Source organism: Lepisosteus platostomus, chromosome 4, assembly GCF_059453375.1.
Source record: "Lepisosteus platostomus isolate fLepPlt1 chromosome 4, fLepPlt1.hap1, whole genome shotgun sequence".
Lineage (NCBI taxonomy): Eukaryota > Metazoa > Chordata > Actinopteri > Semionotiformes > Lepisosteidae > Lepisosteus > Lepisosteus platostomus.
Genome location: NC_142614.1, coordinates 24,106,069 through 24,129,914, shown reverse-complemented (window position 1 = coordinate 24,129,914; position 23,846 = coordinate 24,106,069). Strand labels below are relative to the sequence as shown.

Genomic DNA, 23,846 nt, shown 5'->3' with positions numbered 1-23,846 from the left:
TGACCATGACATTAATGTAACCTTGGAAATGATGCACACAATAATCGATTTAAAGTTACATAGCAATGGGATACAAGTCACAATTTAACCACATTTTAATTTTATGCTAAACAGTAGTGATTTACAGAAGTGGTCTCAGACTGCCTGTATGTGTTATGTTCAACAGGGCTCATTCGTACTGTGCCTGTTACAGGAGGTGACATCATTCCCTTGGAGCAGAAAGTGCTGAATTTTCCTATGGTGAAGACTGCACTTATCCCATACGACTTTCTAACAAGATTAGGAGACACAGAGATACTTGACAAATGTAATTTTTAGTAACTGCCTTCATTGTCTCATGTAAGATGTCCTGTTAATGTTCTGGATTCCATACTCGTGGAATAAAATGTAATTGTAATACTTTAATTGAACTACAAAATCACCTTTCTCTACATAAGTGCAACATTACATACTTATTACTAATATAATAGACTTCTGTAAAATAATAATAATCCTGGACACTCCATTCAAAGTGCTTTACAGGTAATGGTGACTCCTCTCCACCACCAATTTGTAGCCCCCACCTGGATGATGCAATGCCAGCCAAAGTGCACCAGTTCAACACCACACATCAACTAGCAGTCAGGAGGAAAACAGGGTGATGAAGCCGATTCAGGATGGGGAATTTTAGGAGGTCATGATTGGTAAAGGCCAATGAGAAATTTGGCCTGGACACTGGGATAACACTCCTACTTTTTTCCAGAAGTGCCCTAGGATTTTTAACGACCACAGTGAGTCAAGACCTCGGCTTTACGTCTCATCTGAAGGACGGTGTGTTTTTACAGTACAGTGTCCCCATCACTACATTGAGGCATAAGGACCCACAAAGACTGCAGGGTGAGCGCCCCCCGCTGGCCCCACTAACACCTCTTCCAGTAGCAACCTTAGTTTTTCCCAGGAGGTCTCTCATCCAGGTACTGACCAGGCTCATATCTGCTTAGGTTCAGTGGGTTACAAGTTGTGAGCTGCATGGTGATATACTGTAGCTGATTAAACTATATCATACAAAAAAAAGAATAAAAGAATATTTAAATCTCCTCAAATATACTAAATCACTTACAAATTATGTACTTAACAGCCACTAAACTAAAATACTTATTTCTAATTACAACTCAGAGGGGGCTTATATTTTTCATTAGTTGAAATGTGTTTTATGAAGTCTAAATGACAAATTTAGCATGTAAACTCTCCATGCAATACAAAAAGAATGACTGTCATGTCCAAAACCATCTGGTACCTTCACATAGAAAGTTCTTTCTATGCGTTTGTCTTCCTTTTTCTTGGAGAGCCACCTTTCACAGAGAAATAAATATGTTTCTTCCGTGTCTACATCCACAATCTCCACCTGCTCCAGGTACCAGTCAGCATTCATCATGGTGTTGTCATGGCGGATTTTTATTTTATAGACCTGGCCCAGGTCCACTGCTTCAATCGTGAACTTATCAACCTGGAAGTCAGAGTGAACCCATTATATATCAAGAAGAAGGGCATCCTGCAAATTCGCAACAGAACAAGCAGAAGCCCAATCAATTTACAGAGGCGGGGCTGTAAGTCAATTTATGCTACCTAATTCATAGTTGTAAGTGATTGTGTATGATCAAAAGTGTATTTCAAAGTCTGCGTTTACATATACATAGAAAAATATACTGTCATCAGTTGTTTAACATTTTGATTCTCTTTTGATAAATAAATAATTGATTTTACTTTGTAGATTATTTATAATATAAGGCATCATTAACTTTAGTAACATAACTTAAAAAATAACAGAAGGACATTTAGTCTCTATTATGTAAATTTACTGAATTTGACGGCGGGTAAAAAGGATGTCATTATTTTTATCTGTTCTGGGCCACATTATCAAACTGTGCTCTGGATAATTCAGATATGTGTCCCATAATCTGAAAAATGCTACAGCAGATTTTCAATATGCTGTAGGATTGCTATTGTGTTTAGAGTCGAGTCACATGTGTGCCTTAAAAGTAACCAGTTTAATATCCCCAGGGATAGTCACAGCTGTTTAACGGTTGTCTTTATTGAGTCATAAGGGAAAGACAACTGCAGTCAAACTGAAATGAATCTTGTCACAGTCTTACAATAGCATGTAGTAAAATAATTAATTTGTTACAGCACCACAACACAATTTGACTGCAGTACTTGCACTACAGCACAGCTACTTTTTTAATATATTGAACTAACCAACAATGTATTTTACTCTGGGCACAATCTGAACACTACAATTGCAACAGTTAAACGGATAAAAAGGAGAAAAAAAACAATTACTGCATATGTTAAGCAGTACATAACATATAGGAGAAAGAATGAAAAAAGGCATGGTATGATACTTGATTGGATCACACTAAGGTCTTGTTACATGGACAGTTTGATCAAAGGAACTCAGATATAAAAAGCATTATCTTCTGAATTATTTAAAATGCATTGGTGACTCTGGATATTTCAAGTATATTACACTGAATGCAACCATTCAGAAAACAGAATGGTAAAATACAGCATTAATTGAATAATGGAATAAAATAATGATTTGAGAAACTATTTGGAGATATATAGTTAACAGCCACTAAAATAAATCATTTTACAGCTTAAGCCATGTGTTAATCCTTTATTAGACTGCTAATATGGTTAACACATGATAGATAACCACTGTAGGAAGCCCAGCTAGGTAATTAAACCTTAGTGTCAGTAAGAATAAATCATGCATCCCCTACATGTTTCACTATTAAGGCGTGTACTGCACATGTATCCGTTATTTAACATTACCCAACAAGCTGTATTTCAATGCTAAAGTAGTAATAAATGTCTTACTTAATATTTAATAATACAGTGACTGCATAAAACAAATTCTAATGACATTTGAACTGTAGCATCAATTTAATTTAATTACAGGCATTAGTGATTCATGTATTCAAATGTATTTGCAATGTTAATTCTGATAATTCCAATGTATTTAAGGTATACACACTCTCATAAGACTCTGTGATAAAGTCCAATATATGCTAATCAGGGTTTACCTCGAAAGGGCAGCTCCAATATTTTGAAGGACATCTACAATTGTCTTTGGCTTCAGCTCATACTTTCTGAATTGTTTGAGTCGGAAATGTTGTCACTGTGCCGGAAATGTGAGTGTACAACAGTACTCCTTCAACGTACCTGACCTCTTTCGAACTTGTTTGAGTTTGACTCAGACTTGCTGAGCTTCCGCTCTCCAGTGTCTCCCAAGTCTCCGTAGATGGTGAGGAAAACATTGGCATCTGTTCCAGCCCCATACACATCGCCCGTGATCACAGTCACCTTGTATGTGTGAGCTGAGGACCAGACATTGACATACTATCATCCAGGCGCCTGCCTTTCATTTGTAAGGTACACGATGGGAAATGTCTTGAGACTTTTGTATATGTTATTGGCATTTCTTAGAAATTTTATGTATTGCAAGACAAAAAAAATGTCAGGTCTTCAACACATTATAGACACCCTCTATAATTATAAGAAACAGGATTAATATTCAGATCATCAATTCGGTTCGTCAATCCCTTGAAAGGTCTCTTTGTTCTTCTGTCAGTCATGTATTAGCCACTGCGAAGCTCACAGACCTGAGCTCATGAGTCTACCTGAGACTCAAAGCTGAGTTTCTTATATTTTAAATATTATATTGCAGGTGCTGTTTAAGCCTCCAGTATACTCAAGAAGTGAAAGGAAAGGAATTACATTTGTTCTGATTTAGTTGTTTGTGCTGTTAGGGGACAATTCCAATTTTCAAAGATTTTATTTTTCATGTGTGAAAATGGCACATACTTTCCAGGGCGTCTTCTACCGTAGTCTCCATGGTTTTTAGCGTTCCATCCCTCTGGAGCTTCTCCTGGATGATATCTGACGGCACCAGCTCCCGCACGGTCTCCCCGTCATCCTCGGACTTTGCCAGCCAGCGCTCACAGGGGAAGATGACTGTTTCTGAGCCCTTCCGTGGAGAAACACAACAAACAAAAGAGAGAGTTCCCCTTACTTGGAAAGGAAACGTCTGTCCTGCACAAAAATCACCAAAAATCCGAAGCTCCGTCAGATTTTATGCAAGATGTCTAGCCGTAGACAAAAGTACCATGAAGTGGTTGTTAGTGGTGCTGTATTATCTTACCACCTTGCTTCACCAACTGTTCTGAGACCTGATAGAAAATTTAAAGAGGCTGTTATAGAAGTAGGGGCAGCTTGGTGGTTCAGTGATTAGAATTGCTGCCTTGTAGTTGCAACCCTGGGTTCAATTCTGGACAATTCAATTAAAAAACACACTTGTAGGTTCATTGGTTTTTGGGATAATTGGTCCGGTGTGCGTGTGTGTGTTTGTGGACTGGGGTCCCACCCAGGGTGTAGCGTGCCTTGAATAGGCTCTGGCTCCCCAGCAACCCTGAATTGGATGAGGTTAGAAAATGAACGGATGGGTAGATGTTACACATATTAATTAACTAATCAATTTAACACTTACTGTAATTGAGGTGATAATTTCTATGACAAAAATGAGAAAACATTAGAGTATAGCGTTTTTTATGTACAATGATGGTTGGAACAGCTTGTCATTGAAAACTGCTGGGTGTCATGAACTTTCTCACTATGTGAATATTAGGTATTAACACTGCAGCAACTGATAACCTTGCTTCTTTTTTTAAATATAATTTGGGTAATTGTCTTCGTATGTGTATTATCTGTGTTATCATACTGATTAATGCCAGCAGCTGTGAGGAGAAGGCTTTGAGAATTGTTTTTTATTGCTTGCTGTTTTGCAAGTGTATGAATAATGAATGATAATGGATGTGTTTGTGAGGTCTTATTAATTTCCATAACAAAGACTCCCAAAAACACGGTTCTTGTTTTTACTGAATGTACTGAATAAAGGAATATGTTATTTATACTAGGTTAGAACATTAGGCAAACAATTAAAAATATGGCAGGTATATTAGTTTGTGGCTCCTTTAATCAAAGTAAGACATGACATTCCCAGTCATGCTAGTTCTCTATTAATCCAGAATTAGAGGAGTTATCAGTCATCCAAAGTCTGATCTGTCTCTGTGTATGGGAGAACATTGTACATAGAAATGCTAATATGAGATACCTTTCCTTTTCGCAGAAGCCTCCTGATTTCCACTCTGTCCAAGTGCCACCCAGAGTTTATTCCCTTGTCATTATGTCCAATTCGGATCTTCTCAATAACATCGCCAATATCTTCAAGCTGCAATTACAATGAATACAATCAAGTTGCCATATACTCCCAACATATACTGATGCCTTAATTATTTATTTTAAAGTCAAGAAATGTATAAAGTCTTCTTTAAGCACTTTCGTCTGCAATATAATTTTTTCTACTCATATGGTTTGGTATGACACATCATAAAAAACCCAAAAAAGGGTTTTGAACCTGAATCAATAATGAGGAAAATTAGCAGCTATAGTGAACAGTAACACAAAAGTGAAGGATTGAAATACAACCAAAATTATTTAAAACTGTGTAAACCATCAAAACAAATCACTACACAATTTGGTTATTGAAAAGAAAGACAAAAAACAACAGCACCATCTATAGTTAACAACAGAATCCTTCTCATTGGAAGTGATAGCAGCTTCATTTCACATCATTCTACTGCAGTAACTTTCCCTCATAAAGAATAGTTTCAAACAAACTGAGAAGTGCAAAGCACAAAGGGAGGTTAGCATGAGAAACAAGCTGAGTCTGTGCCACTCAACCACAATAGCTCGTAGGTTGACACTCTTAAAAACAGGAGCACAAAATTCTAAGATGTAAGGCTGAGTTTACCTCAACAATAAATTTGTCAGCAGAATCTCTCTCAAAGTACATTCGCCTTTCTCTCTTATTGACGCAGAGAGATTTTTGCTGAGTACAGACACCATCTCTCCCATAGAGAACAATGAAGACATCGGCATCAGTACCAGCTCCAAAGATGTCACTTGTAAATGTTGTAATCTCATAAGGCACAACTGAAAATAACAAAAAAAACTATTACTGCATATCACGATGCGAAACCCTGCAAACATCAAAATGTACAGCTTGTACAAGTGCTTACATACTGTATACAGTACAGTATGTGCGCCACATGTTTCCTTTTAATTAATTCTGTGTTAAGTCCTTTTCTAATAGGGCATTTATGAAAACACAGAGAATTGTGTTGTCTCTGAAATATAAAAGCATGGAAAGGTGGTCTGTGCTTGAAAGCTGAGGGAAGTAGACAACGTTGGTCTACTATAATAAACGCTGAACTGCTCTGTGACTTCTTGCATCCCTGCCGTGCATGAGTTGGCTGATCACAGAATAAGGCAAAACAATAAGGTACTGTACCATAGGTATATTCACAAGCAATCAAAATTATGATGTATTTTAAAATGGCCTATTAGAAATTGTATTGAATAGCAGAGTGCCTCGACTCTGTTATTTATTAAATCTAAAAGGCTTTGAATTACATTTTGGCAAAGTTATTTTCCTAGATGTAGAGCAGGGATTTGCAGCCCCGATCCTAGGGAATTCCCATCTAAGACATTTTTTATATCACCATTAAATCCGTTATTTAGATTATATATCAGCTAATTAATCCAATATAATTAATATAGAGAATTTTTCCATTTTGTTTAATTTAATGGGCAATTTGTTATATTAAACAATGTAAAGGTCATTCAGGACTAATACCTAAGCACTCCTTAGAACTCCTGTAAGACTGGTATGGGGTTATGAAGGAACATGGATGGAGATCTGATGAATTCTCCAGTTTTGAAAAACATTTTCAGCAAGAAAATAGTGGTATTTTCTTAGTGGTTACTAACGTTTTTCATCATTTACTGTATCTTTTTTCTAACAAAGCAGCATCTTATATGCCAGCATGATATCAGGAAGGGGAACTGGAGAAGGTGTCAACAATATTAGTTATTAGTTATGTTTACCACTGAAAGTCATAAACTCGCAAGCCTTATATGTTAAAAATAGTTGGCCTAGACAGTCAGACTGTGTTCGGGCCTTACAGGGGACGTATTCCTCTGTCTGAAGGTCAGCTGGATAGAGGTCTCTTTCAATCGCCCCATCATCCTCTGATTTGTCCAGCCAGCGGCCACAAGGGAACCGCAGCCTCTGACCAAGGGAAGGAGCGTCAATTTCCACCCAGTCCAGGAACCAACCTGCGGAGCCCCCTGTACCAGTGAGGGTACCAGGGGGTTGGAAACAGACAGACAGACAGCCCAGGGAGACATTACACCTAAAACAGAGTCACAGAACTGGCAATACACACTCGCATCATGGAGTCACAGACTGCCAGCAAGGGTTTAAATTACGAACAACATGTAGACTTTGATGGACTAGACAGATTTTAGATGGGCAGAAAGACAAAAACAGGATACAAACAGATGACACAAATGGAGCAACACTGAATAGATACATAATAATACAAACAAATAAATGAAATAAGAATCTATAGGTAACACAAGCTGCCAATATGAAGGGATATAACTGTTAATCCTTCACGTTTGCCAGTCATTAACATTATTTGGTCCCCTCTGCATATCCAAAAATCTAAAAAGGTGATGTTTTTGTATAACAAAATACAGGTCTATCAGAATTAACTAGAATTTTAAATCAAAACGGCTACAAGGTCAGTAGACAATAGCCACAGGAATGTGTTTCTGCAAATAGACTGAAAACAGTAGAGTGCCGCAATCCATACAGCTTTGTACACTGAAGTGGGTTTTAAGAACAATGCCCTGAACATATGTACAATGAGAGAGTCACATAAAAACAAGTTTATTTTATTTTTCTGTAGATTGATTATTTGTGTATTGAAATTGATTGTATTGTTCACCCTACCTGAATTGTCATGACCAATTCTCAGTTTTTTCAACATTCCAATATCCACCGCCTCCACAGTAAACTCATCAATCTGTCCTTTTTCAAACTTATTCTTGTGAGTCTTAGAGGCTTTGAGGTTTATTATTCCTGTTAAAGAAATTGTTTTTAAAAGAGAGTAAAAATATTAGTCTTCAGTATTGCTGTTTTGGATTCCCGATGTAAAGGTAGGGACTGAGGAAATAAATAAATACCTCATGTTTTCAAATATAAAATTCCTAAAGAAAATTCTCCAGCAGCATTAAATTGCAAACTGACACTGAGGAAGGTCATGAAAAGACTTAGTCACAAAGGTAATAAAACTGTTCAAAAAGTCCTTTCTTGTAAGAATTAAAAAAATAAGCAGAAGTAAAATGCACTGTATATTTCTGTTGTTATTAAGATATAGCTACAAGCTAGTATTATTTTATACTCAAGCAAGATTTCTAAGGGCTCTGCACATTTGGTATAATGTGTTTACAGAGATTGCACTGTAAATGCCTACCTGTGTCATCCTTTTCTCCATACAGTATAACAAAGACATTGGCATCTGTTCCAGCATGTTTCTTCTCCCCAGTTTTAACTCTTATGGTGTAAGTAGTAGACTGAGCTGAAAAATAAAATAACAAATCAACCGGGACCTTCGAATTAAAAAATACTAGTTTTTTAACACTTTTCTAAACACAAACTCATAATATTCTGGTAGAAAATCAATCTTTTGTCTGTGTCAGTAGATGCAGTAAAAAAACATACCACTGCAAATAGGACGGTGAATTTGGTCTCAAAATGGGAGATAGAACTAAACGTTTTGAGTCTTGAACAGGGAATATTAGGAGTGGTCCTTATACTAGTATTCAGCATCTTCAAAGGCATTGACAAAATCAAACCAGCACACTTTGAAGTGAACCATGTACTGTAACACAGGTGGACCCTATGTGGAAGTTAATTAAAACCAAGAACAGAAAGCACTTCTTCATCCAAAAGGTTATGGGAGTACGGAACAAGCTACCCAGGCGTGCTCTAGAAGGTGATACCCAGGCTTTTCTCAAGAAGCTACTGGGTGAGATCCGTGGCTTAATTAACCACTAAGAAAAAAAATAGTGAGACAAGCCAAATGGCCTCCTGCCATATGTAAACCGTTTTGAGTTTTAATCTCATTTGTTCTTACTGTATATATGTTTTCTTAACTGAGTGATCAGCAACATTTGTAAACAAATTGCTTACTAAGTAAAGCAATTTCCTTCCTTTCTGCAAAGGAACAGGTAAAGGTTCATTCCATGCTGAGAGGTAAAGAAAATAAATAAAACCTCTATTTTTGGCCTGGGGAGCCTTCTTTAGGTGTGCTCCTTTCATTACTCTATGTTAACTTAGGACCTACCTTTCTGTTCCAGTCCCAGTGTGGCCTGAGACTGCTCATCGCTGTCTGAATTCTTCTTCATAAACGCTTCATCCACTGGCACCAGCTCACGAGCTATTTGACCGTCATCTTCGTCAATTGCCAGCCAACGCTGACACGGAAAGTAGTATCTGTGGTCAAATCAATACAAACCGTAGGATCATTCAAACCTGTCTTCTGTCAGATGAGGCTACTGTACGTCCTGTTACGACTTTGGTTTTCAAATTGCATTCACATAAAGCAAGCACAAAGTGAATGTCTCTTTCACTACAGATGGTAATTTAGAATTCCACAAGGGAAAGTACATAGAAATGTTTTTGAAAGCAATGTGTATTTTTACCAGTCATTATTAATTATATTACCCACATAAACTGTGTGAACAGAACATTAATGGAACATATTATCCTTCTCGTAAAAATGTTAGTTTCGATCCCATTTAGCACTTTCTGCTACCTCACAAGTATGAAATTGTGAAACGGAGTGATGATATATGCAGGGTGATCTGTGAATTGCTTAACTGAGCTATAGGAAATCCCTCAGTTTGATGTGCAATGTCCGTGCCAGTCTCGCCTTCTTTAATGCATGAGCTGAGGAAGGACACAGGAGGTATGGATCATTTCCATGCAGGCTCCTGACTGTATATAACTTAATGAAATTCTAATTCAAATAGTTTCCCAAGTGATGAAATGTTATTACTTCCAAAACCAATCTGTAAACCTTAGATTTAATTTGTTTCTCAAAATTAATTAATATTAATATTTTTTGTATTTAATTTACAAGATATACTTTACATTAATTTAATCATTTCAAACAAAAGATAAATAAATCCATACTATTTTGAGAGACAATAAAATTCCAATTATTCAAGAGTCTGAAGATTAAAGCTTCTCTGTTCTGGAAGGTGGCTACTTGTTTTAATAGTTCAGGTGGGTAGCTGCGTCAGCATGCGTAGGCTGCAAAGGAACAAGTAATAGGTTTATTCCATGCTGAAAAAAAGAAAAAAGAGAACCGCGGAGCCTTCTTCAGGTGTGATCACCTGATCACCTTCAGGTGTGATCACGTTCAGGTTGTCACACCTGAAGAAGGCTCCACGGCCGAAACGGCCGAAACGTTGTGTTCTCTTTCTTCTTTTTTTCAGCATGGAATAAACCTATTACGTGTTCCTTTGCTACTTGTTTTAATGGTTATGATGGACATTTTCACTTAACCAAAACTGTATTCTGCTAAAGAAAGGTAGTACATTAGGGACCCCATAGGTGAATCTCCCTGTCATTGTGAACTGTTTAATCCAACTCATACCCCAAGTAATAGAACATGCAAATAAAATAGTGTTTATATAAGCAATTCAGGAGGTTTAAATCAAAGTACGTTTATTACTCTTTTGAAACAGTTAGGAAACGACTTTCCTGGGTTTTACATCTTGAATAATCCAACTCCAATATGTACACTTAATCTAATTCAGACATATTGCATTTCAACGGCAAGATCTGCAGTTATCACCTTTTGCCACCAGAGGACGCCGTAAGACTGAGCATTACCATTGACGCAATCCAGGTGTTTTCACCTCAATGTAACATCTTTTTACAGCAATCGCATTTCATATGCATTGTTTTTTGCATTCCATATGCCATGTTTAATAGTTTCACAGCTCTTTAACTGTTGCTCACAGAATGGAGAAACAATACATTTGTTACAATTCTTATTATCAAAAATGTTTTTTTTTCAGATTAGAAAATGTTTTTTGTAAATAAATAAAATGGTAATGCAAAAAGGAATAAGGCTTTAAGGCTTCTTCAATGTCTTTTATGCATTTTCTGAATCCACTAGAACATTCCTATACAGATGCCAAACTGTACCATAAGAGTCATGCAAGACTAACAGGCCTGCTCAAAGGTTGCTATGAGACACTCAGTAGAAACCTCATGGCATTTTCAAGGGGAATTATGTCTGACAAGCTTCTCTGAACTGTCACAGATTTGCTGTGCTACTCTTTGATCTGAAGAGATCTGTGATGATGAAAAATGTAAGAGCTGAATTGTTGTTTTCATCTCTGCATATACATGTTCTTGCTTCTCCATAGCTAATGTGGGTTGCAGAATCTAAAGAGAAAGTTACTCTACAAAGAGCATCTGTAAGTGACACAATCAAGAAATAATCAACAATTGATATTACGAACAGAAGCAGTTAAATTGGGCGATCTATGAGGTCTTTACTTGAATGGCTAAAAAAGATGGATTGATATATCGACCAAACATGCTTTTTAACAAACAAAAGATGTACTCATCTGAGGGAGGCATCTTCTTCAAGCTGAGTAGTAGACACATAAATGTACAGTAGTTTAATAACTCAAGCCTTGATAACTCTGTCATTTGATGGACTGCTTCATTCAGGTCTTGGACAGAACAGACACATTTCTTCTAGGAATTCTACCTATCGGCAGTGACTGAGTGACTGATGAATTTGTTATCTTCCCAAATTTAGAGTCTTGGTCCTCTGTCATAATGAGGCATGAAAAAGGCTGAAAATCCAGGTATAAAATATAACATTTTACCTTAATTAGCAGAAAATGCTTAGAAGCCTTTGACTGTCCACACACCCTGTATCTGTCAAGATTATGTGTCATGATGCAGCATTATAGCCAAAGCAAGGGACAGACCACATTCCCCCACAAAATATATCAAATACATGTCAGATACATAAACCCGGAACAATTTCACTGGGGTGAAAGAAGTGTGAATGAAAAATTAAAAAAAGAAAACTGAACCATTAGCATTCAAAAATATGAGTTTTTCTCTGCCAAGCTGATTGTGTAACAGGAGCAGAAAAAACATGATGTCAGTCATCTTGTCTGAGGTACACAAGAACTTTGAGCTTGCATTTGACTGTCAGGAAACTCAGAAAGTAGTATCAAGTTGAAGACAGTCAAGAAACTAATTTTCATTGCATCGCCAAGATTGTTAATGTACTGTAGGGCTCCACCATTGAGTTATAGCACTGGAAGCCTCCCTTGGTACAATTCAAGAACATTTATCCTGTAGTCCAATTGATGGGGGGAAGGAAAGCTTCTATAGGGTATTACCATTCTCACCTATGGAAAGAGACATGATCCAAGGTGGCAGTGAGCTATCTTAAGATGACTGCCCCCAGAAAAGAAATTGTTCTATGATCTGTTCTATGATGGTTCTGGCAACCCCTAAAATACACCCTCATAACATTTGCTTTTACTGTTATTAAATCTTCCTGCCTATCTACAAAATTGTCCTGAGGCTTTGCAGATACATGACAGTGAAACTGTTGAGTACTTCTTCAGTCTCTTATCAAGGTATGGTTAGATCTCCCTTAACTATAGCAGTTCTCAGACGTGGGCCTGCAGTACTCACGTTGTGTCATCCTTGCAGTCTGTGATTTCAACTCGGTCCAAAAACCAGGCGGAATGAGCCTGCGAATTGTCGTGGCGAATTCGCAACTTCTTCAGTGGACCCATATCAATCGCACTGATTGAAAATATATCCTCCTGTAGGTTACAAACAGGAGTGGCCATCAAGCACAGCTTAGGTACGCAGTGTCCTGCAAGTGGTTCGCTTAGAATTGTGCTTTAATTTCCATATGAAGCAGGGAACATTGATAGAGGAAATTGGAACCAGTGATCCTTTATTTAATGCAGCTAGGCAAACCTTCCTATTAATGGACTGAAGTACTATAGAGCTGAAAAAACAATTTAAACAGCAAGCAATACAGTAATAAAAAACAATCTTTAAAAAGGGTTTTGTAAACACATTTTGCTCTGCCATTTACAGTACATTACACATTCATCTTACATCATGCTTGTTGATAAATAAAATGCAGAGATGTCAATGAGATTCACTGTGTAAAAACAGGATGTATCCATTAATCCATTAAATTCATACAAGAACCTTCTTTTCTCCAAGCCTGAAATGGGTTAAACTACTATGTAATGGAAGTCTTCTTTGCCTGGAGTGTGCCTGCAGGTGTATTTAAATATATACAACAAAAGTGAATGCAGCAACAGACATACAAATCTCTACATCATGTAAGATTTCATAGCTCCAAAAAGAGCTTTTTAAGTAAAATCACCCAAATAAAGTTTCCACAGTATTTAGTATGGCCCAACAAATCTAGGTCTGCTTAGAAAACACTTCATTATTAATGTACAGGGAACACCAATGAGTAACAGTACACAAGGCAGAAATAGAATTCCTAAGAATCACTGGAGATGAACTACCTCATTGTCAGGCTTCCTTCTCTTTTTTGCAAGCCCAGCCACTTACCTGACACAGGAAATAAAAAAACACTTTGGCACAGCTATTGACATGTGTTACAATACTTTGTGGGAAATGTAAACCACAGGAGGAGTCCGTTCTTACCTGTCCTTTCTCAAACTTATTGAGGTTATTCGACTTTTTCAGGTGACGTTCTCCTGTGTCTCCCATTTCTCCATAAATATTTATGTAAACATTGGAATCTGTCCCAGCGCCCCACATGTTCCCAGTGAAGACATGCACTTCATAGGTGTTCTCTGTTAAAAAAGATAATAGCCCAGCGTGTTCTGCCACAATCAATTTAAAAACTGCGGTCCAGTCCAGTTTCAAACACAACTAAGTTGTACTAGACTTTCTTTCTTCAGCTTGTGAATATGTGGACGTGCAATCAAATGTTTGAAAGAAGACATAATGAGGATATGGACGCCACAGTGCGGCCTTGTAGTGCTGGGACCCTGGGTTAAATTTGGAGTTTGTCTGTTCTTCATGCATGTTTTCCATCTGGGTACTCCGGTTCCCATAGTCTAAAAACATACTGGTAGGTTAACTGGCTTCTGGGAAAATTGGCCCTAGTAGAAGTGTGTGCATGTCTTTGTGTATGTCTGTGTGTGCCCTGTGACAGACTGGCATTCTGTCATGGCTGAACCCCATCTTGAACCCATTGCTTGTTGAGATAGGATCTAGTTCTCCTGTGGCCCAGAATTCAATGAAGTGGTGAGAAAATGGATGGATAATGATATAATATATAATGAGGGTAATGAGGGTGCTTGCACTCTCCATTTCAAACATTTTGTGTTCTGTACCACTTGTATGATTTCATTGTGTTTCATTTTCGAATTACCTTGGAAAAGCATGCCAACCCTGCAGTCCGATCCATGAAGGTTTCACAACTTTAAGAATCACTTTTTAGGAAATGGGGCAAAACATTTAGCTGAATTCAGCAGATACTATTAGATAGATTAGGATTACTGTTAGTGCGAACTCCAAAAAAAAAAAAAAATCTCTCTCGTAGAAGTGGAGTTCAACAGCCACAATGATTGACGAGAGACTATTTACCTTCCAGGTTTCCATCATCGTCTGGTAACAGCTCCACCACAAGTTGCCCATCTTCCTCACTCCTGGCCAGCCAGCGCTGGCAGGTGAAGATGTAGGTCTCCACCACTTCCTCTGGGATGGCCTCCTCTTCTTCCTCTTCCTCCCCCTTCTTCTTTTTCTTTTTCTTTTTGTCCTTTTTGTCCTCCTTCGGCACTGTAGACATGGTGAGCCTCTTGATGACAACAGATTCCAGGTACCAACCATCTCCAATGCCAGTGCCATCGTGGCCAATACGGATTTTGAAGATCTTTCCTACCTCAAAAGCCTCAATCTACAGTAGAAACAAGAGTTACAAAAGGTGTTTTTTCACTGGATGTAAAATTCTGTCTTGCATATTTCAGTATAAAGACAACAAGTCTTTGAGCATCACTACTTCAACTAAAGACACATTCAAAATAAAATCCCAAAATATGAACTTGAAAATTTGAAAGTAATCTTAAGAGATTTACTACTAAATATTTATGTTGTCCATATGCTAGCGAGGTGAAACTACTTCTTCTGTTTATGGGTAATTGGCTAATGGGTCTTTAAGTTAACAAAGCTTTTATTAAAACCACTAAAGAAAAGGTCTACAAAATACTTTCTTTACTGTGTCCAAAGTTAAAACTCATGATCGAGACTCCTCGTGTTTTATTGCTGTGATGCACTCTGAAGTCTAAGAGTGACTTAACAATACAACAGACCTTGTTGTTAGGCTTCTATTCAATGCTCCTTTCTACTTTACTATATCTTACATTGCATTAGACAATTATTTTTATTCTGGACTTGGGGTAACCATACTTCTCCAATATGCTGCAACTGCAGTGTGGAATGGCTAAAAGCCTTCGGTTTCAATTTTCTTTTGTTCTTGGTGTGTGAAGTAATACATTTGAACAGGCTAGTCTTAATTAGTTATTTTTTAATCCTCCAATTAATCATCTTATTAATGGGTTGTAACACAAAAAACTATGAAGTGTCCTACAGATGTGACCTCAAAATATATTTTGATTCCAGCATGCTAACACCCAGAATTAGACAGAGGCTTTTTAAATAATAAAAGGAAACATTTTACAAGAAAATAAAAAATGAGTGCAAAGATGTATTGTAAGAAGGAAACTGAAGGACCACAAGCACCTTAAATATCTCGGTTGTACCCCTTTCAAAGTTATTAGATCTGCTTTTGAGGTAGATGAGCTCCGTCTTTCCACTGTCCCCATACATCTGGATGAAGACGTTGGCATTAGTGCCAGCAGCAAATTTGTCACCAGTGAGCACCTTTATTTCATAATTAATCACTACAGAACAAAAACAGAAATGCAAGGATGTTATTTGGTAAGACAAAATAGAAAAGCTTAGACATTTCCATATCACATCTCAAGTATTGTTTTTTACTTCTTCAACATAAGGAGTTAAAGTGCAAACATGAGTTAAAAGGTTCCTCTGTACATTTTTCAATGTCCATAATCTCGCTGGGGTAGATCTCTATCTCCACTTTCCCATCTGCCTCATCCTTGCAGAGCCAGCGGTGACTGGGGAACATGTACTGCTTGCCATGGGCTGGCACCTTGATCTGAACACTGTCCAGGAACCAGCCAGCTCGCAGACCTTCATTGTTGTGTCCAATGAGGAGTCGGTTGATCTGTTAACAGATAAAGAATTATTTAACTGCTGAGGTAATGGTCAAGCCAAGTTATTTTCTTAAAAGGTTCAAAGGTTAATACTGCTGGGGCAAATGTATCATACTAAAAGTAAAGTTAAAAAAGTATTTTCTGACAGCAAATGAGATTTAATTATTGAGGACCCAACTAAAATATGTTTTTAAGGTTGGATTTAATTGAAATGGACTGGATTTTAATCCTTTAAGTTATTTACCATGAATTGCTGCATTTTGGATTGTTTTGTATTGTAATCTGGAGCTGCCACCTACTGTTGCAAATCAGTTTCAATAAAATCATCAGCAAAATAAACAAATGACCACATTGGTGCTTAAGTGATATCCATTTTGAATACTATTTTATGATGCAAGTCATTTATCCATTTATCCATCCTTCCATCCATTTTGTAACCATTTCATCCAATTCATGGTGGCGGGGGAGCCAGAGCAAGCCATGAGCGCAAGGCAGGATATAACCAGAATGGGATGCCAGTCCATCACATTGCACACACAAACAAGCCAGTTTTCTCAGATGTCAATTATCAGTGAGAAGAAAACCCAAGCACCCCACCAAGAGGTTACCCACATAAACACAGGAAGAACATACAAACTCCAAGCAGATAGCACACCAGGTCCAGAACTGAACCCAGGACCACACAGCTGCAAGGCAGCAATGCTAATTATTGTGCCACCATGCCATCTGTAAGTCAGCATATTGTCATTGGAATGTTGAAATTCTTATGAATTTAGGAATTACTGATTGATGTATAAAAATGCATGTTCTATTATGAATTAAAAAAACAAAAATGCCTTACTCTTCCAATATCAAATGTCTCAATAGTGAAAACATCAACTCGTCCAGTTTCGAAATAATTTTGTAGGTTGTTGTCGGAAACCTCCAGGACCATTTTGCTTGTATCTCCCTTCTCACCATACAGCTTGACGTAGACCTTTGAGTCTGAGCTGGCACCACTGATATTGCCTGTCTTCACAGCAATGTGGTAACTGATGTCTGAAAATAGTAAAAACCAAAGCAAAGTAAATGACTTCCTTACTGCATGGTGATTATCAGTGTGTATCTCCGGAAGAATAACAGTCTTCAGAAAACAAATCCTATCATTATGTTTGTGAAACAACAAACAGTTCCCCAGGTACAGTAGGAGTGGTTAAGAAATGACAGCCTTTCTGAAAATGTATTAGCACATTTCTCAGCATCAAAACTGTGGTGCATCATTAAATAAACAACCTTTCCTGACTGTTCATTGGAAAATAAGGTCATGGTGACTCACTGTGAAGCATCTTTGCATCTCCAGATGGTACTAACTCACGCACTATCTGACCATCATCTTCATTCCTGTCAAGCCACCTGAAAAATCAAATGGTGCATTTAGTGTATTTTTCTTGCAGAAAAAGAACAGGACACCTTATATGACACATTTTAACAATATTTTACATTTCAGAAAAAAAACCTAAGGACTGAAATTTGTATTAATTGCATGCAATACCAAAACAAAACCTAAACTATGTTATTGCTATTGTGGAGATTCCACAGTATTAACTTTTAATTAGTGTTAATTTTGTCTTGCCTGTAGCAGGGAAATTCAGTGGCTTCTGTCTCTGGTTTCCCCTCCTCCCTCACCACCACTTTGTCCAGGAACCAGCCACAGCCTCCTCCTCTGCCATCATGACCAATCCTCACCCTCCTCACACGCTTCAAGGACACTGCCTCTATCAGAAACTCATCTGCCTGTGAAGGACACCCAGAATGTCGAACAAGAGGACATATCAAACACCCAGTCCACTTCAGGGTGCTTCTGTTAGAGATGGGGTGAGGGAGGTGTTTGGTAAAAGTTCCAATGTTGAAATTTGAGCTGCATTATTAGCTGCTTTTATTAGAATTTGTAACCACTGTTGGGGTGTTTTATCTGTGATTCTCAGGAACATTAGTGTATCTTCACTGGGGGATTTTTATCACATTTGATTCTTCTTCCTAAGAGTAATTAATTTTGCAACACCAAAAGGGTAGTGCCGAATATACCATTGGGGTCTCACTGATTAAGAGGCACAAGTACAGAGGATATCATCACTTTGACAGGGCTGAATTGCATTAATAATTAAAAAAATAAATAAAACAGAATACAACCCAGGCCTAAATCTGACTACAATTCTAGATGGTCCAGAGTGATAGGAACCTATGTCACTACTCTAAAAATGCATCACTAACCTGGAGAGAACATCTCTAACCTGGGGATTCCTTATAAAGTAGATCATAATTTCCTAAAATAACAGAATGGTAAAATGACTGAACTGTCTTAGTTCTGTCAATCAAATAATTAACACCCAGGGAGTCTATTTACATTTATTAAAGGCCCTTTAGCCTCTGACACCAGGTCAGTTGCTAGTGCAGTCCCTTCAGAGACCAGCCTACCACTGATGTTTTCTGGATTCTGAGTAGATTCCACATCTGCTCATACCAAGTGAACAACCTGAAGCGAGACTCACAGTGAAGCAGGAAATTTCACTTGTAAGAAAACAGCTTTGCAAAAGCATCTTAAAATGACTTTGCCACAAGTTGAAATAAGAGTTCTCATACTCACATTTCCCTTCTCAAACTTATTGACGTTGTTCTTGCTGGTGTACAACACCCGTTCTCCAGTGTCTCCAAGTTCCCCCAATAGGCATAGGAAGACACTGGCGTCGGTGCCACTCCCGCTGACATTCCCCGTGCAGATTGTGATTCTGTACTTAACAACTAGGAAACAAGACATGGTCTGTTCAATAAAAGGACTTAATCCCCATGAAGAACTCAGGAGGCCCTAATACGCGGTATTTATCCAATCTAAACAATACCTCTTAATATGTCTAAGATGAGGGTGGTTTTGCTGTTAAATGTTTCCTTTTTATTCTTTTACAAAGAAAAGGTCATGACATTCATTGTAGCAGTTTTAGAGTTTGGATTGTAGACATGATGCTAAAACAAATGTTATGACTTTTTTGCACACGTTATGTCATTTGCACATGTGACTAAATCATTATGAATCAGCATCATGAAATTGATTATAATGTTTTGTGTAGCTGTTATGAAGGAGTTATGAATCCATTATGCAGGAATATTCAAATAAGTTACTTGATGTTTTGTACAAATACAGTTGTAATCTACACCAGGGTTTTCCAGTTCTGAATGACTACACATGGGCTGGTTTTAATTCCATCCAAGCTTAATTACCTAATCAAAGCCTTATTAGAGCTTACAAGTTTCTTGAATGGAATATTTGTAAGTTCTATTTTCTACTTTGGAATTTAATTTGAATGATGAAATGCAAGTTCTTGGTGATCTCCAACATGTTTGAAAACAGTTCCAGAATTCAGATGAATTCTACTAAAAATTGCGCAACTGAGACCTTAACTGGAACACAAACCAGCAGGTATGTTACAGTATATCCTCCAGGCCCAGGATTTGGATCCTCTGGTCCATATCACAAAATACATTTTCACCTCATAACAGGTTGATTTTGGAAGAAAAGTACCGTGATACATTGATTAAATAATCAATTTGAAAATTTGAAATTTGAGAATTTGAAAAATTCTGTTGCCGGTAGACTTCACTTTCTCACTATAGAGTATGTCCAATACCTAAACCCTTCTATGACTGAAAGAATTCAAAATACAAATAAATAAAATACATTCTTGTTCTCTTACTTGAAAGAGGATCTTTGACGATTTCACCCTGAGCAGGCAGCTCTCTGATTATCTCATTGTCGTCTTCATTGACGTCCAGCCAGCGGCCACAGTTAAATGTGTACTTCTCCTTTGTCAACGTCTTCATTAATGTGACCTTTATTAAAACACAATTCATTGCAATTTGCACTGATATGCACTATATGACTATCAGTCCTCCTTCACATGAACACTATCAAAGGGTGAAATGCCCACTGCTATTTTCTAAGTTCCTTATGCAGTACATGGTTGCGGGGGAGCCTAAACCACCGAGCAACAAGCACAAGGTATGACACACCCTGGAGAGGATGTCAGTCCATGTACATGTGAACACAGTGAAAACATATGAAAATTCCAAAATCCCAGTGTCTTTTTACAGTATGCAGTATGCAGTCTTTTATAAGGTTGACATGTAGGACTAGTGTGAACTGGAATGGAAGAATGCTGGACACAAGGGCTATTGTGTTATTCTATACTAACATATACAGAATATACAGTGTTATACATGAATGAGTGTGACAAAACTAAGTAAACTAACCAATACCAATTGTATTAAAAAAGTGATCTTTGGCAAATAGGGAAGAGGAAGATGAGCGTGATCCTGGAATGCTGCCAATCTGAATAGACAGGGAAGCGTGGTACTGTAGATAACAGAAAATATTTAAGGAGTGTTCTGGTTTAATCGCTTTGAGAAAAATACACAGAGCATCTCCTTATGTTTCACTCCCATGCATGTGAAATAAATACTTCTTTTAACTTCTGAGATGGACACTGAATGTCTTTTAAGGGGAAGTAGGAAAATTCCTCCAACACCAGGAATGGAGTGCAGGAGTACAGTGCAGGGGGGCCCAGCACTGTAAGACAGTCATTAATAACCACTGAGCCACCATGCCAGCCAGTCCCATTTCAATAACAACCTAATTAAACCAAGACAACACCTACAAGAAATGTTTTGCTCTAATGTTATGTATCAATTTAATATTTTCAATTATATTCTGTATATTTGAGTTAGGAATTAAAGGTAATGTAAATTGATCTTAATTTGGAGAAGCATAATGAGAAAAAAGTTAATTTTATACTTCAATATCTTAGAAAGTGAAGTAAAATGCAACATCTTAAGAAAGTAATTTATTCTCTGTTATACAGGGTCAACGCATTTCAACAATAAAACTTAATAGTGTCACGATCGCGACCCCTCCTCTTAAGGGCGCTCCAGCCCTTCCTTGTTTGTTTCATCTCCCGCACCTGCTGCCTGTTCCAGCCCCTTTTCAGTTCCCCCTTAAAAGCCAGACGCTGACGCTATTCAAGGCTCTGCATTGGTTCCCGCATCATGCGAGCCCGGGACCTGGATGCGCCTGGCCCTGTTAAGGTTTTAGTTTCTGTTCCTGTTCCTGTTCCCGTTCCCCCTGCTGGTCCCGACCCGGTTCTGGTTTATAATCATCTGTCTCGGATGGATCGCCTGGCCTTGGACTTTTGCCCTGTTTGACTCATCCCTGGATTGTTTGCCTCGGCCACACCTCCCCCGACCACCAGCACTCCATGGACACGCCCCCCATTTTCATTCCCGTATCCTGCATGCCTTTTTCCCAGTGTTTCCTCACTCTTCCCTGGATTGTGTCGTCTGCATAGGGTCAGGAAAGAACTCTCCCTGACAGAATGCAGAGCTGAAACCCGGACCCCGCAGACGCCACTCTGGCAGCCTGATTTTTACTTTTAGGGTCCAGAAAGAACTCTCCCTGACAAATAGTGTGTAGTAATATTGAAAAGTAGTGAAATTGATGATTTAACAGTTTATTTTCACATTGTGTTGCTCGCAATGTTTAAAATACATGGCATAATATTTTTTCCTACCTTGCTCAGATGCCAACCAGCAAATGGGTGTCGTTTCTCGTGCCAAATTCTAATTTTAAACAAAGTTCCTAAATCAGGTAGCTCAATCTGCAAGACAGTAATTTGACAGTTCGGTAACCAACAAAGAGGATACATACTCTAATCCCCAGAAAATATAAAAAAAAACATGTTATGAAAGGGATTTCCTCATTAAAAATTTAAATGTGTTACTGAACTTACCATAAATTTATCGACTTGTCCAGCTTCAAAGTTGTCTGAATTATTATCTAGTCTCATTTCATCGGACTTCCCCTTTTCTCCATAAATCTGCAGGAAGACGTTGGCATCTGTTCCTGCACCTTTCAGATCACTGGTCCAGATCCACAGGGACCAGGGGTGTTCTTCACCGGTCAAAGAAAAGATCGAGATATTCTATCAGAGGAGGGAACACTGCTCTAAGAGAGATTCACTTTATTATCTAGGTTCCAGAACGTTTTAGGATTTAACTGCACTTTGGAAAGCCAGTGATGCAATCTAATGCTTTTAAAATTAAAAGACTTGAAATGCACCCACAATGGCAAAATAAAACTTAATCTTTTCAGAATATAATCTGTTTCTAGTTCTGTAAAAAAAAATCACATGAATGTGTAAGGCAAAAAAGTCAACCTTACTTTCCTTTGCATTCTGATGTCTTATACAGGAGAATAGGAATCATTACATATATTTATTATATTACATCGCAAGTGTTCCTTGTGATATTATAAGCAATCAGTGCTCCTCCTAAGACTTATCGAATTTGGTAGTATTTACTGTATGATGAAAAATTGGCTGGTTAACTTTTGATAAGTACAGTAAGATCCCTCTTCATGTCTCTGTATGAAAGCCATAGAAATAGACATACTTTTCTGCCTCTTTTGACGAAGTGACACCATTTCATAAAGCTCCCTCTCAATCAGCCCATCTCCCTCCTCTTCATCCAGCCATTTGCTGCAAGGAAATGTCTGCTCGACACCAGTAAAGGGACAGTATACCACCACCTGTAACATCATATGGCATACAGGAAAATGACTTGTGGTTTCAGACAAGTAAGCAGTTAAGTAACAATTGCAAGCGATTGTTTAAGGCATCTCAGAAACTTTCCAGAATGGTGTTCTGATGAACAAACAATGTTCTGCTTTTCAATCTGATTGGAATATTTGGAAAACAACGAAATCCTCCTAACTTAATGAAAATACAAGGTACAAAAATATTAGTATAAAAAAATCTGTTTCTGCCTTTAATGACTCCTTTTAAAAAAATGACAATTATTGAAAATAATCAATTTCCAATTACGTTAAAGACAGATGACACTCTAAAGTGTTAAGACTAGAGATGTTCATAGAGCACCATGTTAGCACTGTGCACCTGAACCTGAATATTAGGGGAAAAAAGAAATAAAATAAACAAATAATCTGTCATCTCCCACCTTTTCGCAGTACCACCCTGCGCTGACCCCACAGTTGTCATGGCCAATGGTTACCCTGCTGAGCGGACTGAGGAGAGCAGCGATCTCAACGTTGAAAATGTCTGTGAGCCCCCGTTCAAACTGGCCCCCCTCCAGGAATATCTTGCCACTGTTCTTCAGTCCCTTGGAGCCATGTAGGATAATATGAACCTTGGAGTTTGTGCCAGCACCTCTGACATTCCCAGTCACCACAGAGACATTGTAGACAATACCTACAGGATCCAGTTACCAAGCACAGTCAGATTCATTTCTGTGAGAGTGTTCATATCAGTGCAACACTCTAGCCTTGATTCAAGGCCGCAGGATCTTTTTCACTTAATAGAACATACAGTAGATTACTAAAATATAACTTGATTTGTTATACAACTCCTTAAAAGGGTAAGTTCCCCAACTAGTAAAAATCCTCTGTACAGTACATACACAGATACACCTAATGTTTTTCTTCTTAATCTGATGACAAGATTAAAAATATT

At 37.9% G+C, this 23,846-nt stretch overlaps 1 protein-coding gene across 3 annotated transcripts in view; it reads right to left on the bottom strand.

Moving 5' to 3' along the window:
* Positions 1-23,846, bottom strand: part of LOC148672997 (lipoxygenase homology domain-containing protein 1-like) — a 90,882-nt gene that overhangs the window by 27,882 nt on the left and 39,154 nt on the right. For 2 of the 3 annotated variants that reach the window (XM_088629119.1, XM_088629122.1), the window contains 23 exons: positions 23,335-23,585; positions 22,771-22,906; positions 22,110-22,270; positions 21,891-21,977; positions 20,022-20,157; positions 18,920-19,074; positions 17,909-18,069; positions 17,612-17,688; positions 17,138-17,334; positions 16,115-16,307; positions 15,803-15,963; positions 14,651-14,960; positions 13,700-13,851; positions 12,695-12,828; positions 9,297-9,445; positions 8,424-8,528; positions 7,901-8,029; positions 7,066-7,230; positions 5,852-6,033; positions 5,153-5,269; positions 3,847-4,009; positions 3,205-3,359; positions 1,277-1,486 (listed from right to left, as the gene is read on the bottom strand). In XM_088629119.1, coding sequence (XP_088485245.1) covers positions 1,277-1,486; positions 3,205-3,359; positions 3,847-4,009; positions 5,153-5,269; positions 5,852-6,033; positions 7,066-7,230; positions 7,901-8,029; positions 8,424-8,528; positions 9,297-9,445; positions 12,695-12,828; positions 13,700-13,851; positions 14,651-14,960; positions 15,803-15,963; positions 16,115-16,307; positions 17,138-17,334; positions 17,612-17,688; positions 17,909-18,069; positions 18,920-19,074; positions 20,022-20,157; positions 21,891-21,977; positions 22,110-22,270; positions 22,771-22,906; positions 23,335-23,585 — 3,686 coding nt within the window. The remainder of the gene's footprint in view (positions 1-1,276; positions 1,487-3,204; positions 3,360-3,846; positions 4,010-5,152; positions 5,270-5,851; positions 6,034-7,065; positions 7,231-7,900; positions 8,030-8,423; positions 8,529-9,296; positions 9,446-12,694; positions 12,829-13,699; positions 13,852-14,650; positions 14,961-15,802; positions 15,964-16,114; positions 16,308-17,137; positions 17,335-17,611; positions 17,689-17,908; positions 18,070-18,919; positions 19,075-20,021; positions 20,158-21,890; positions 21,978-22,109; positions 22,271-22,770; positions 22,907-23,334; positions 23,586-23,846) is intronic. The other variant, XM_088629121.1, reaches the window with a different exon arrangement.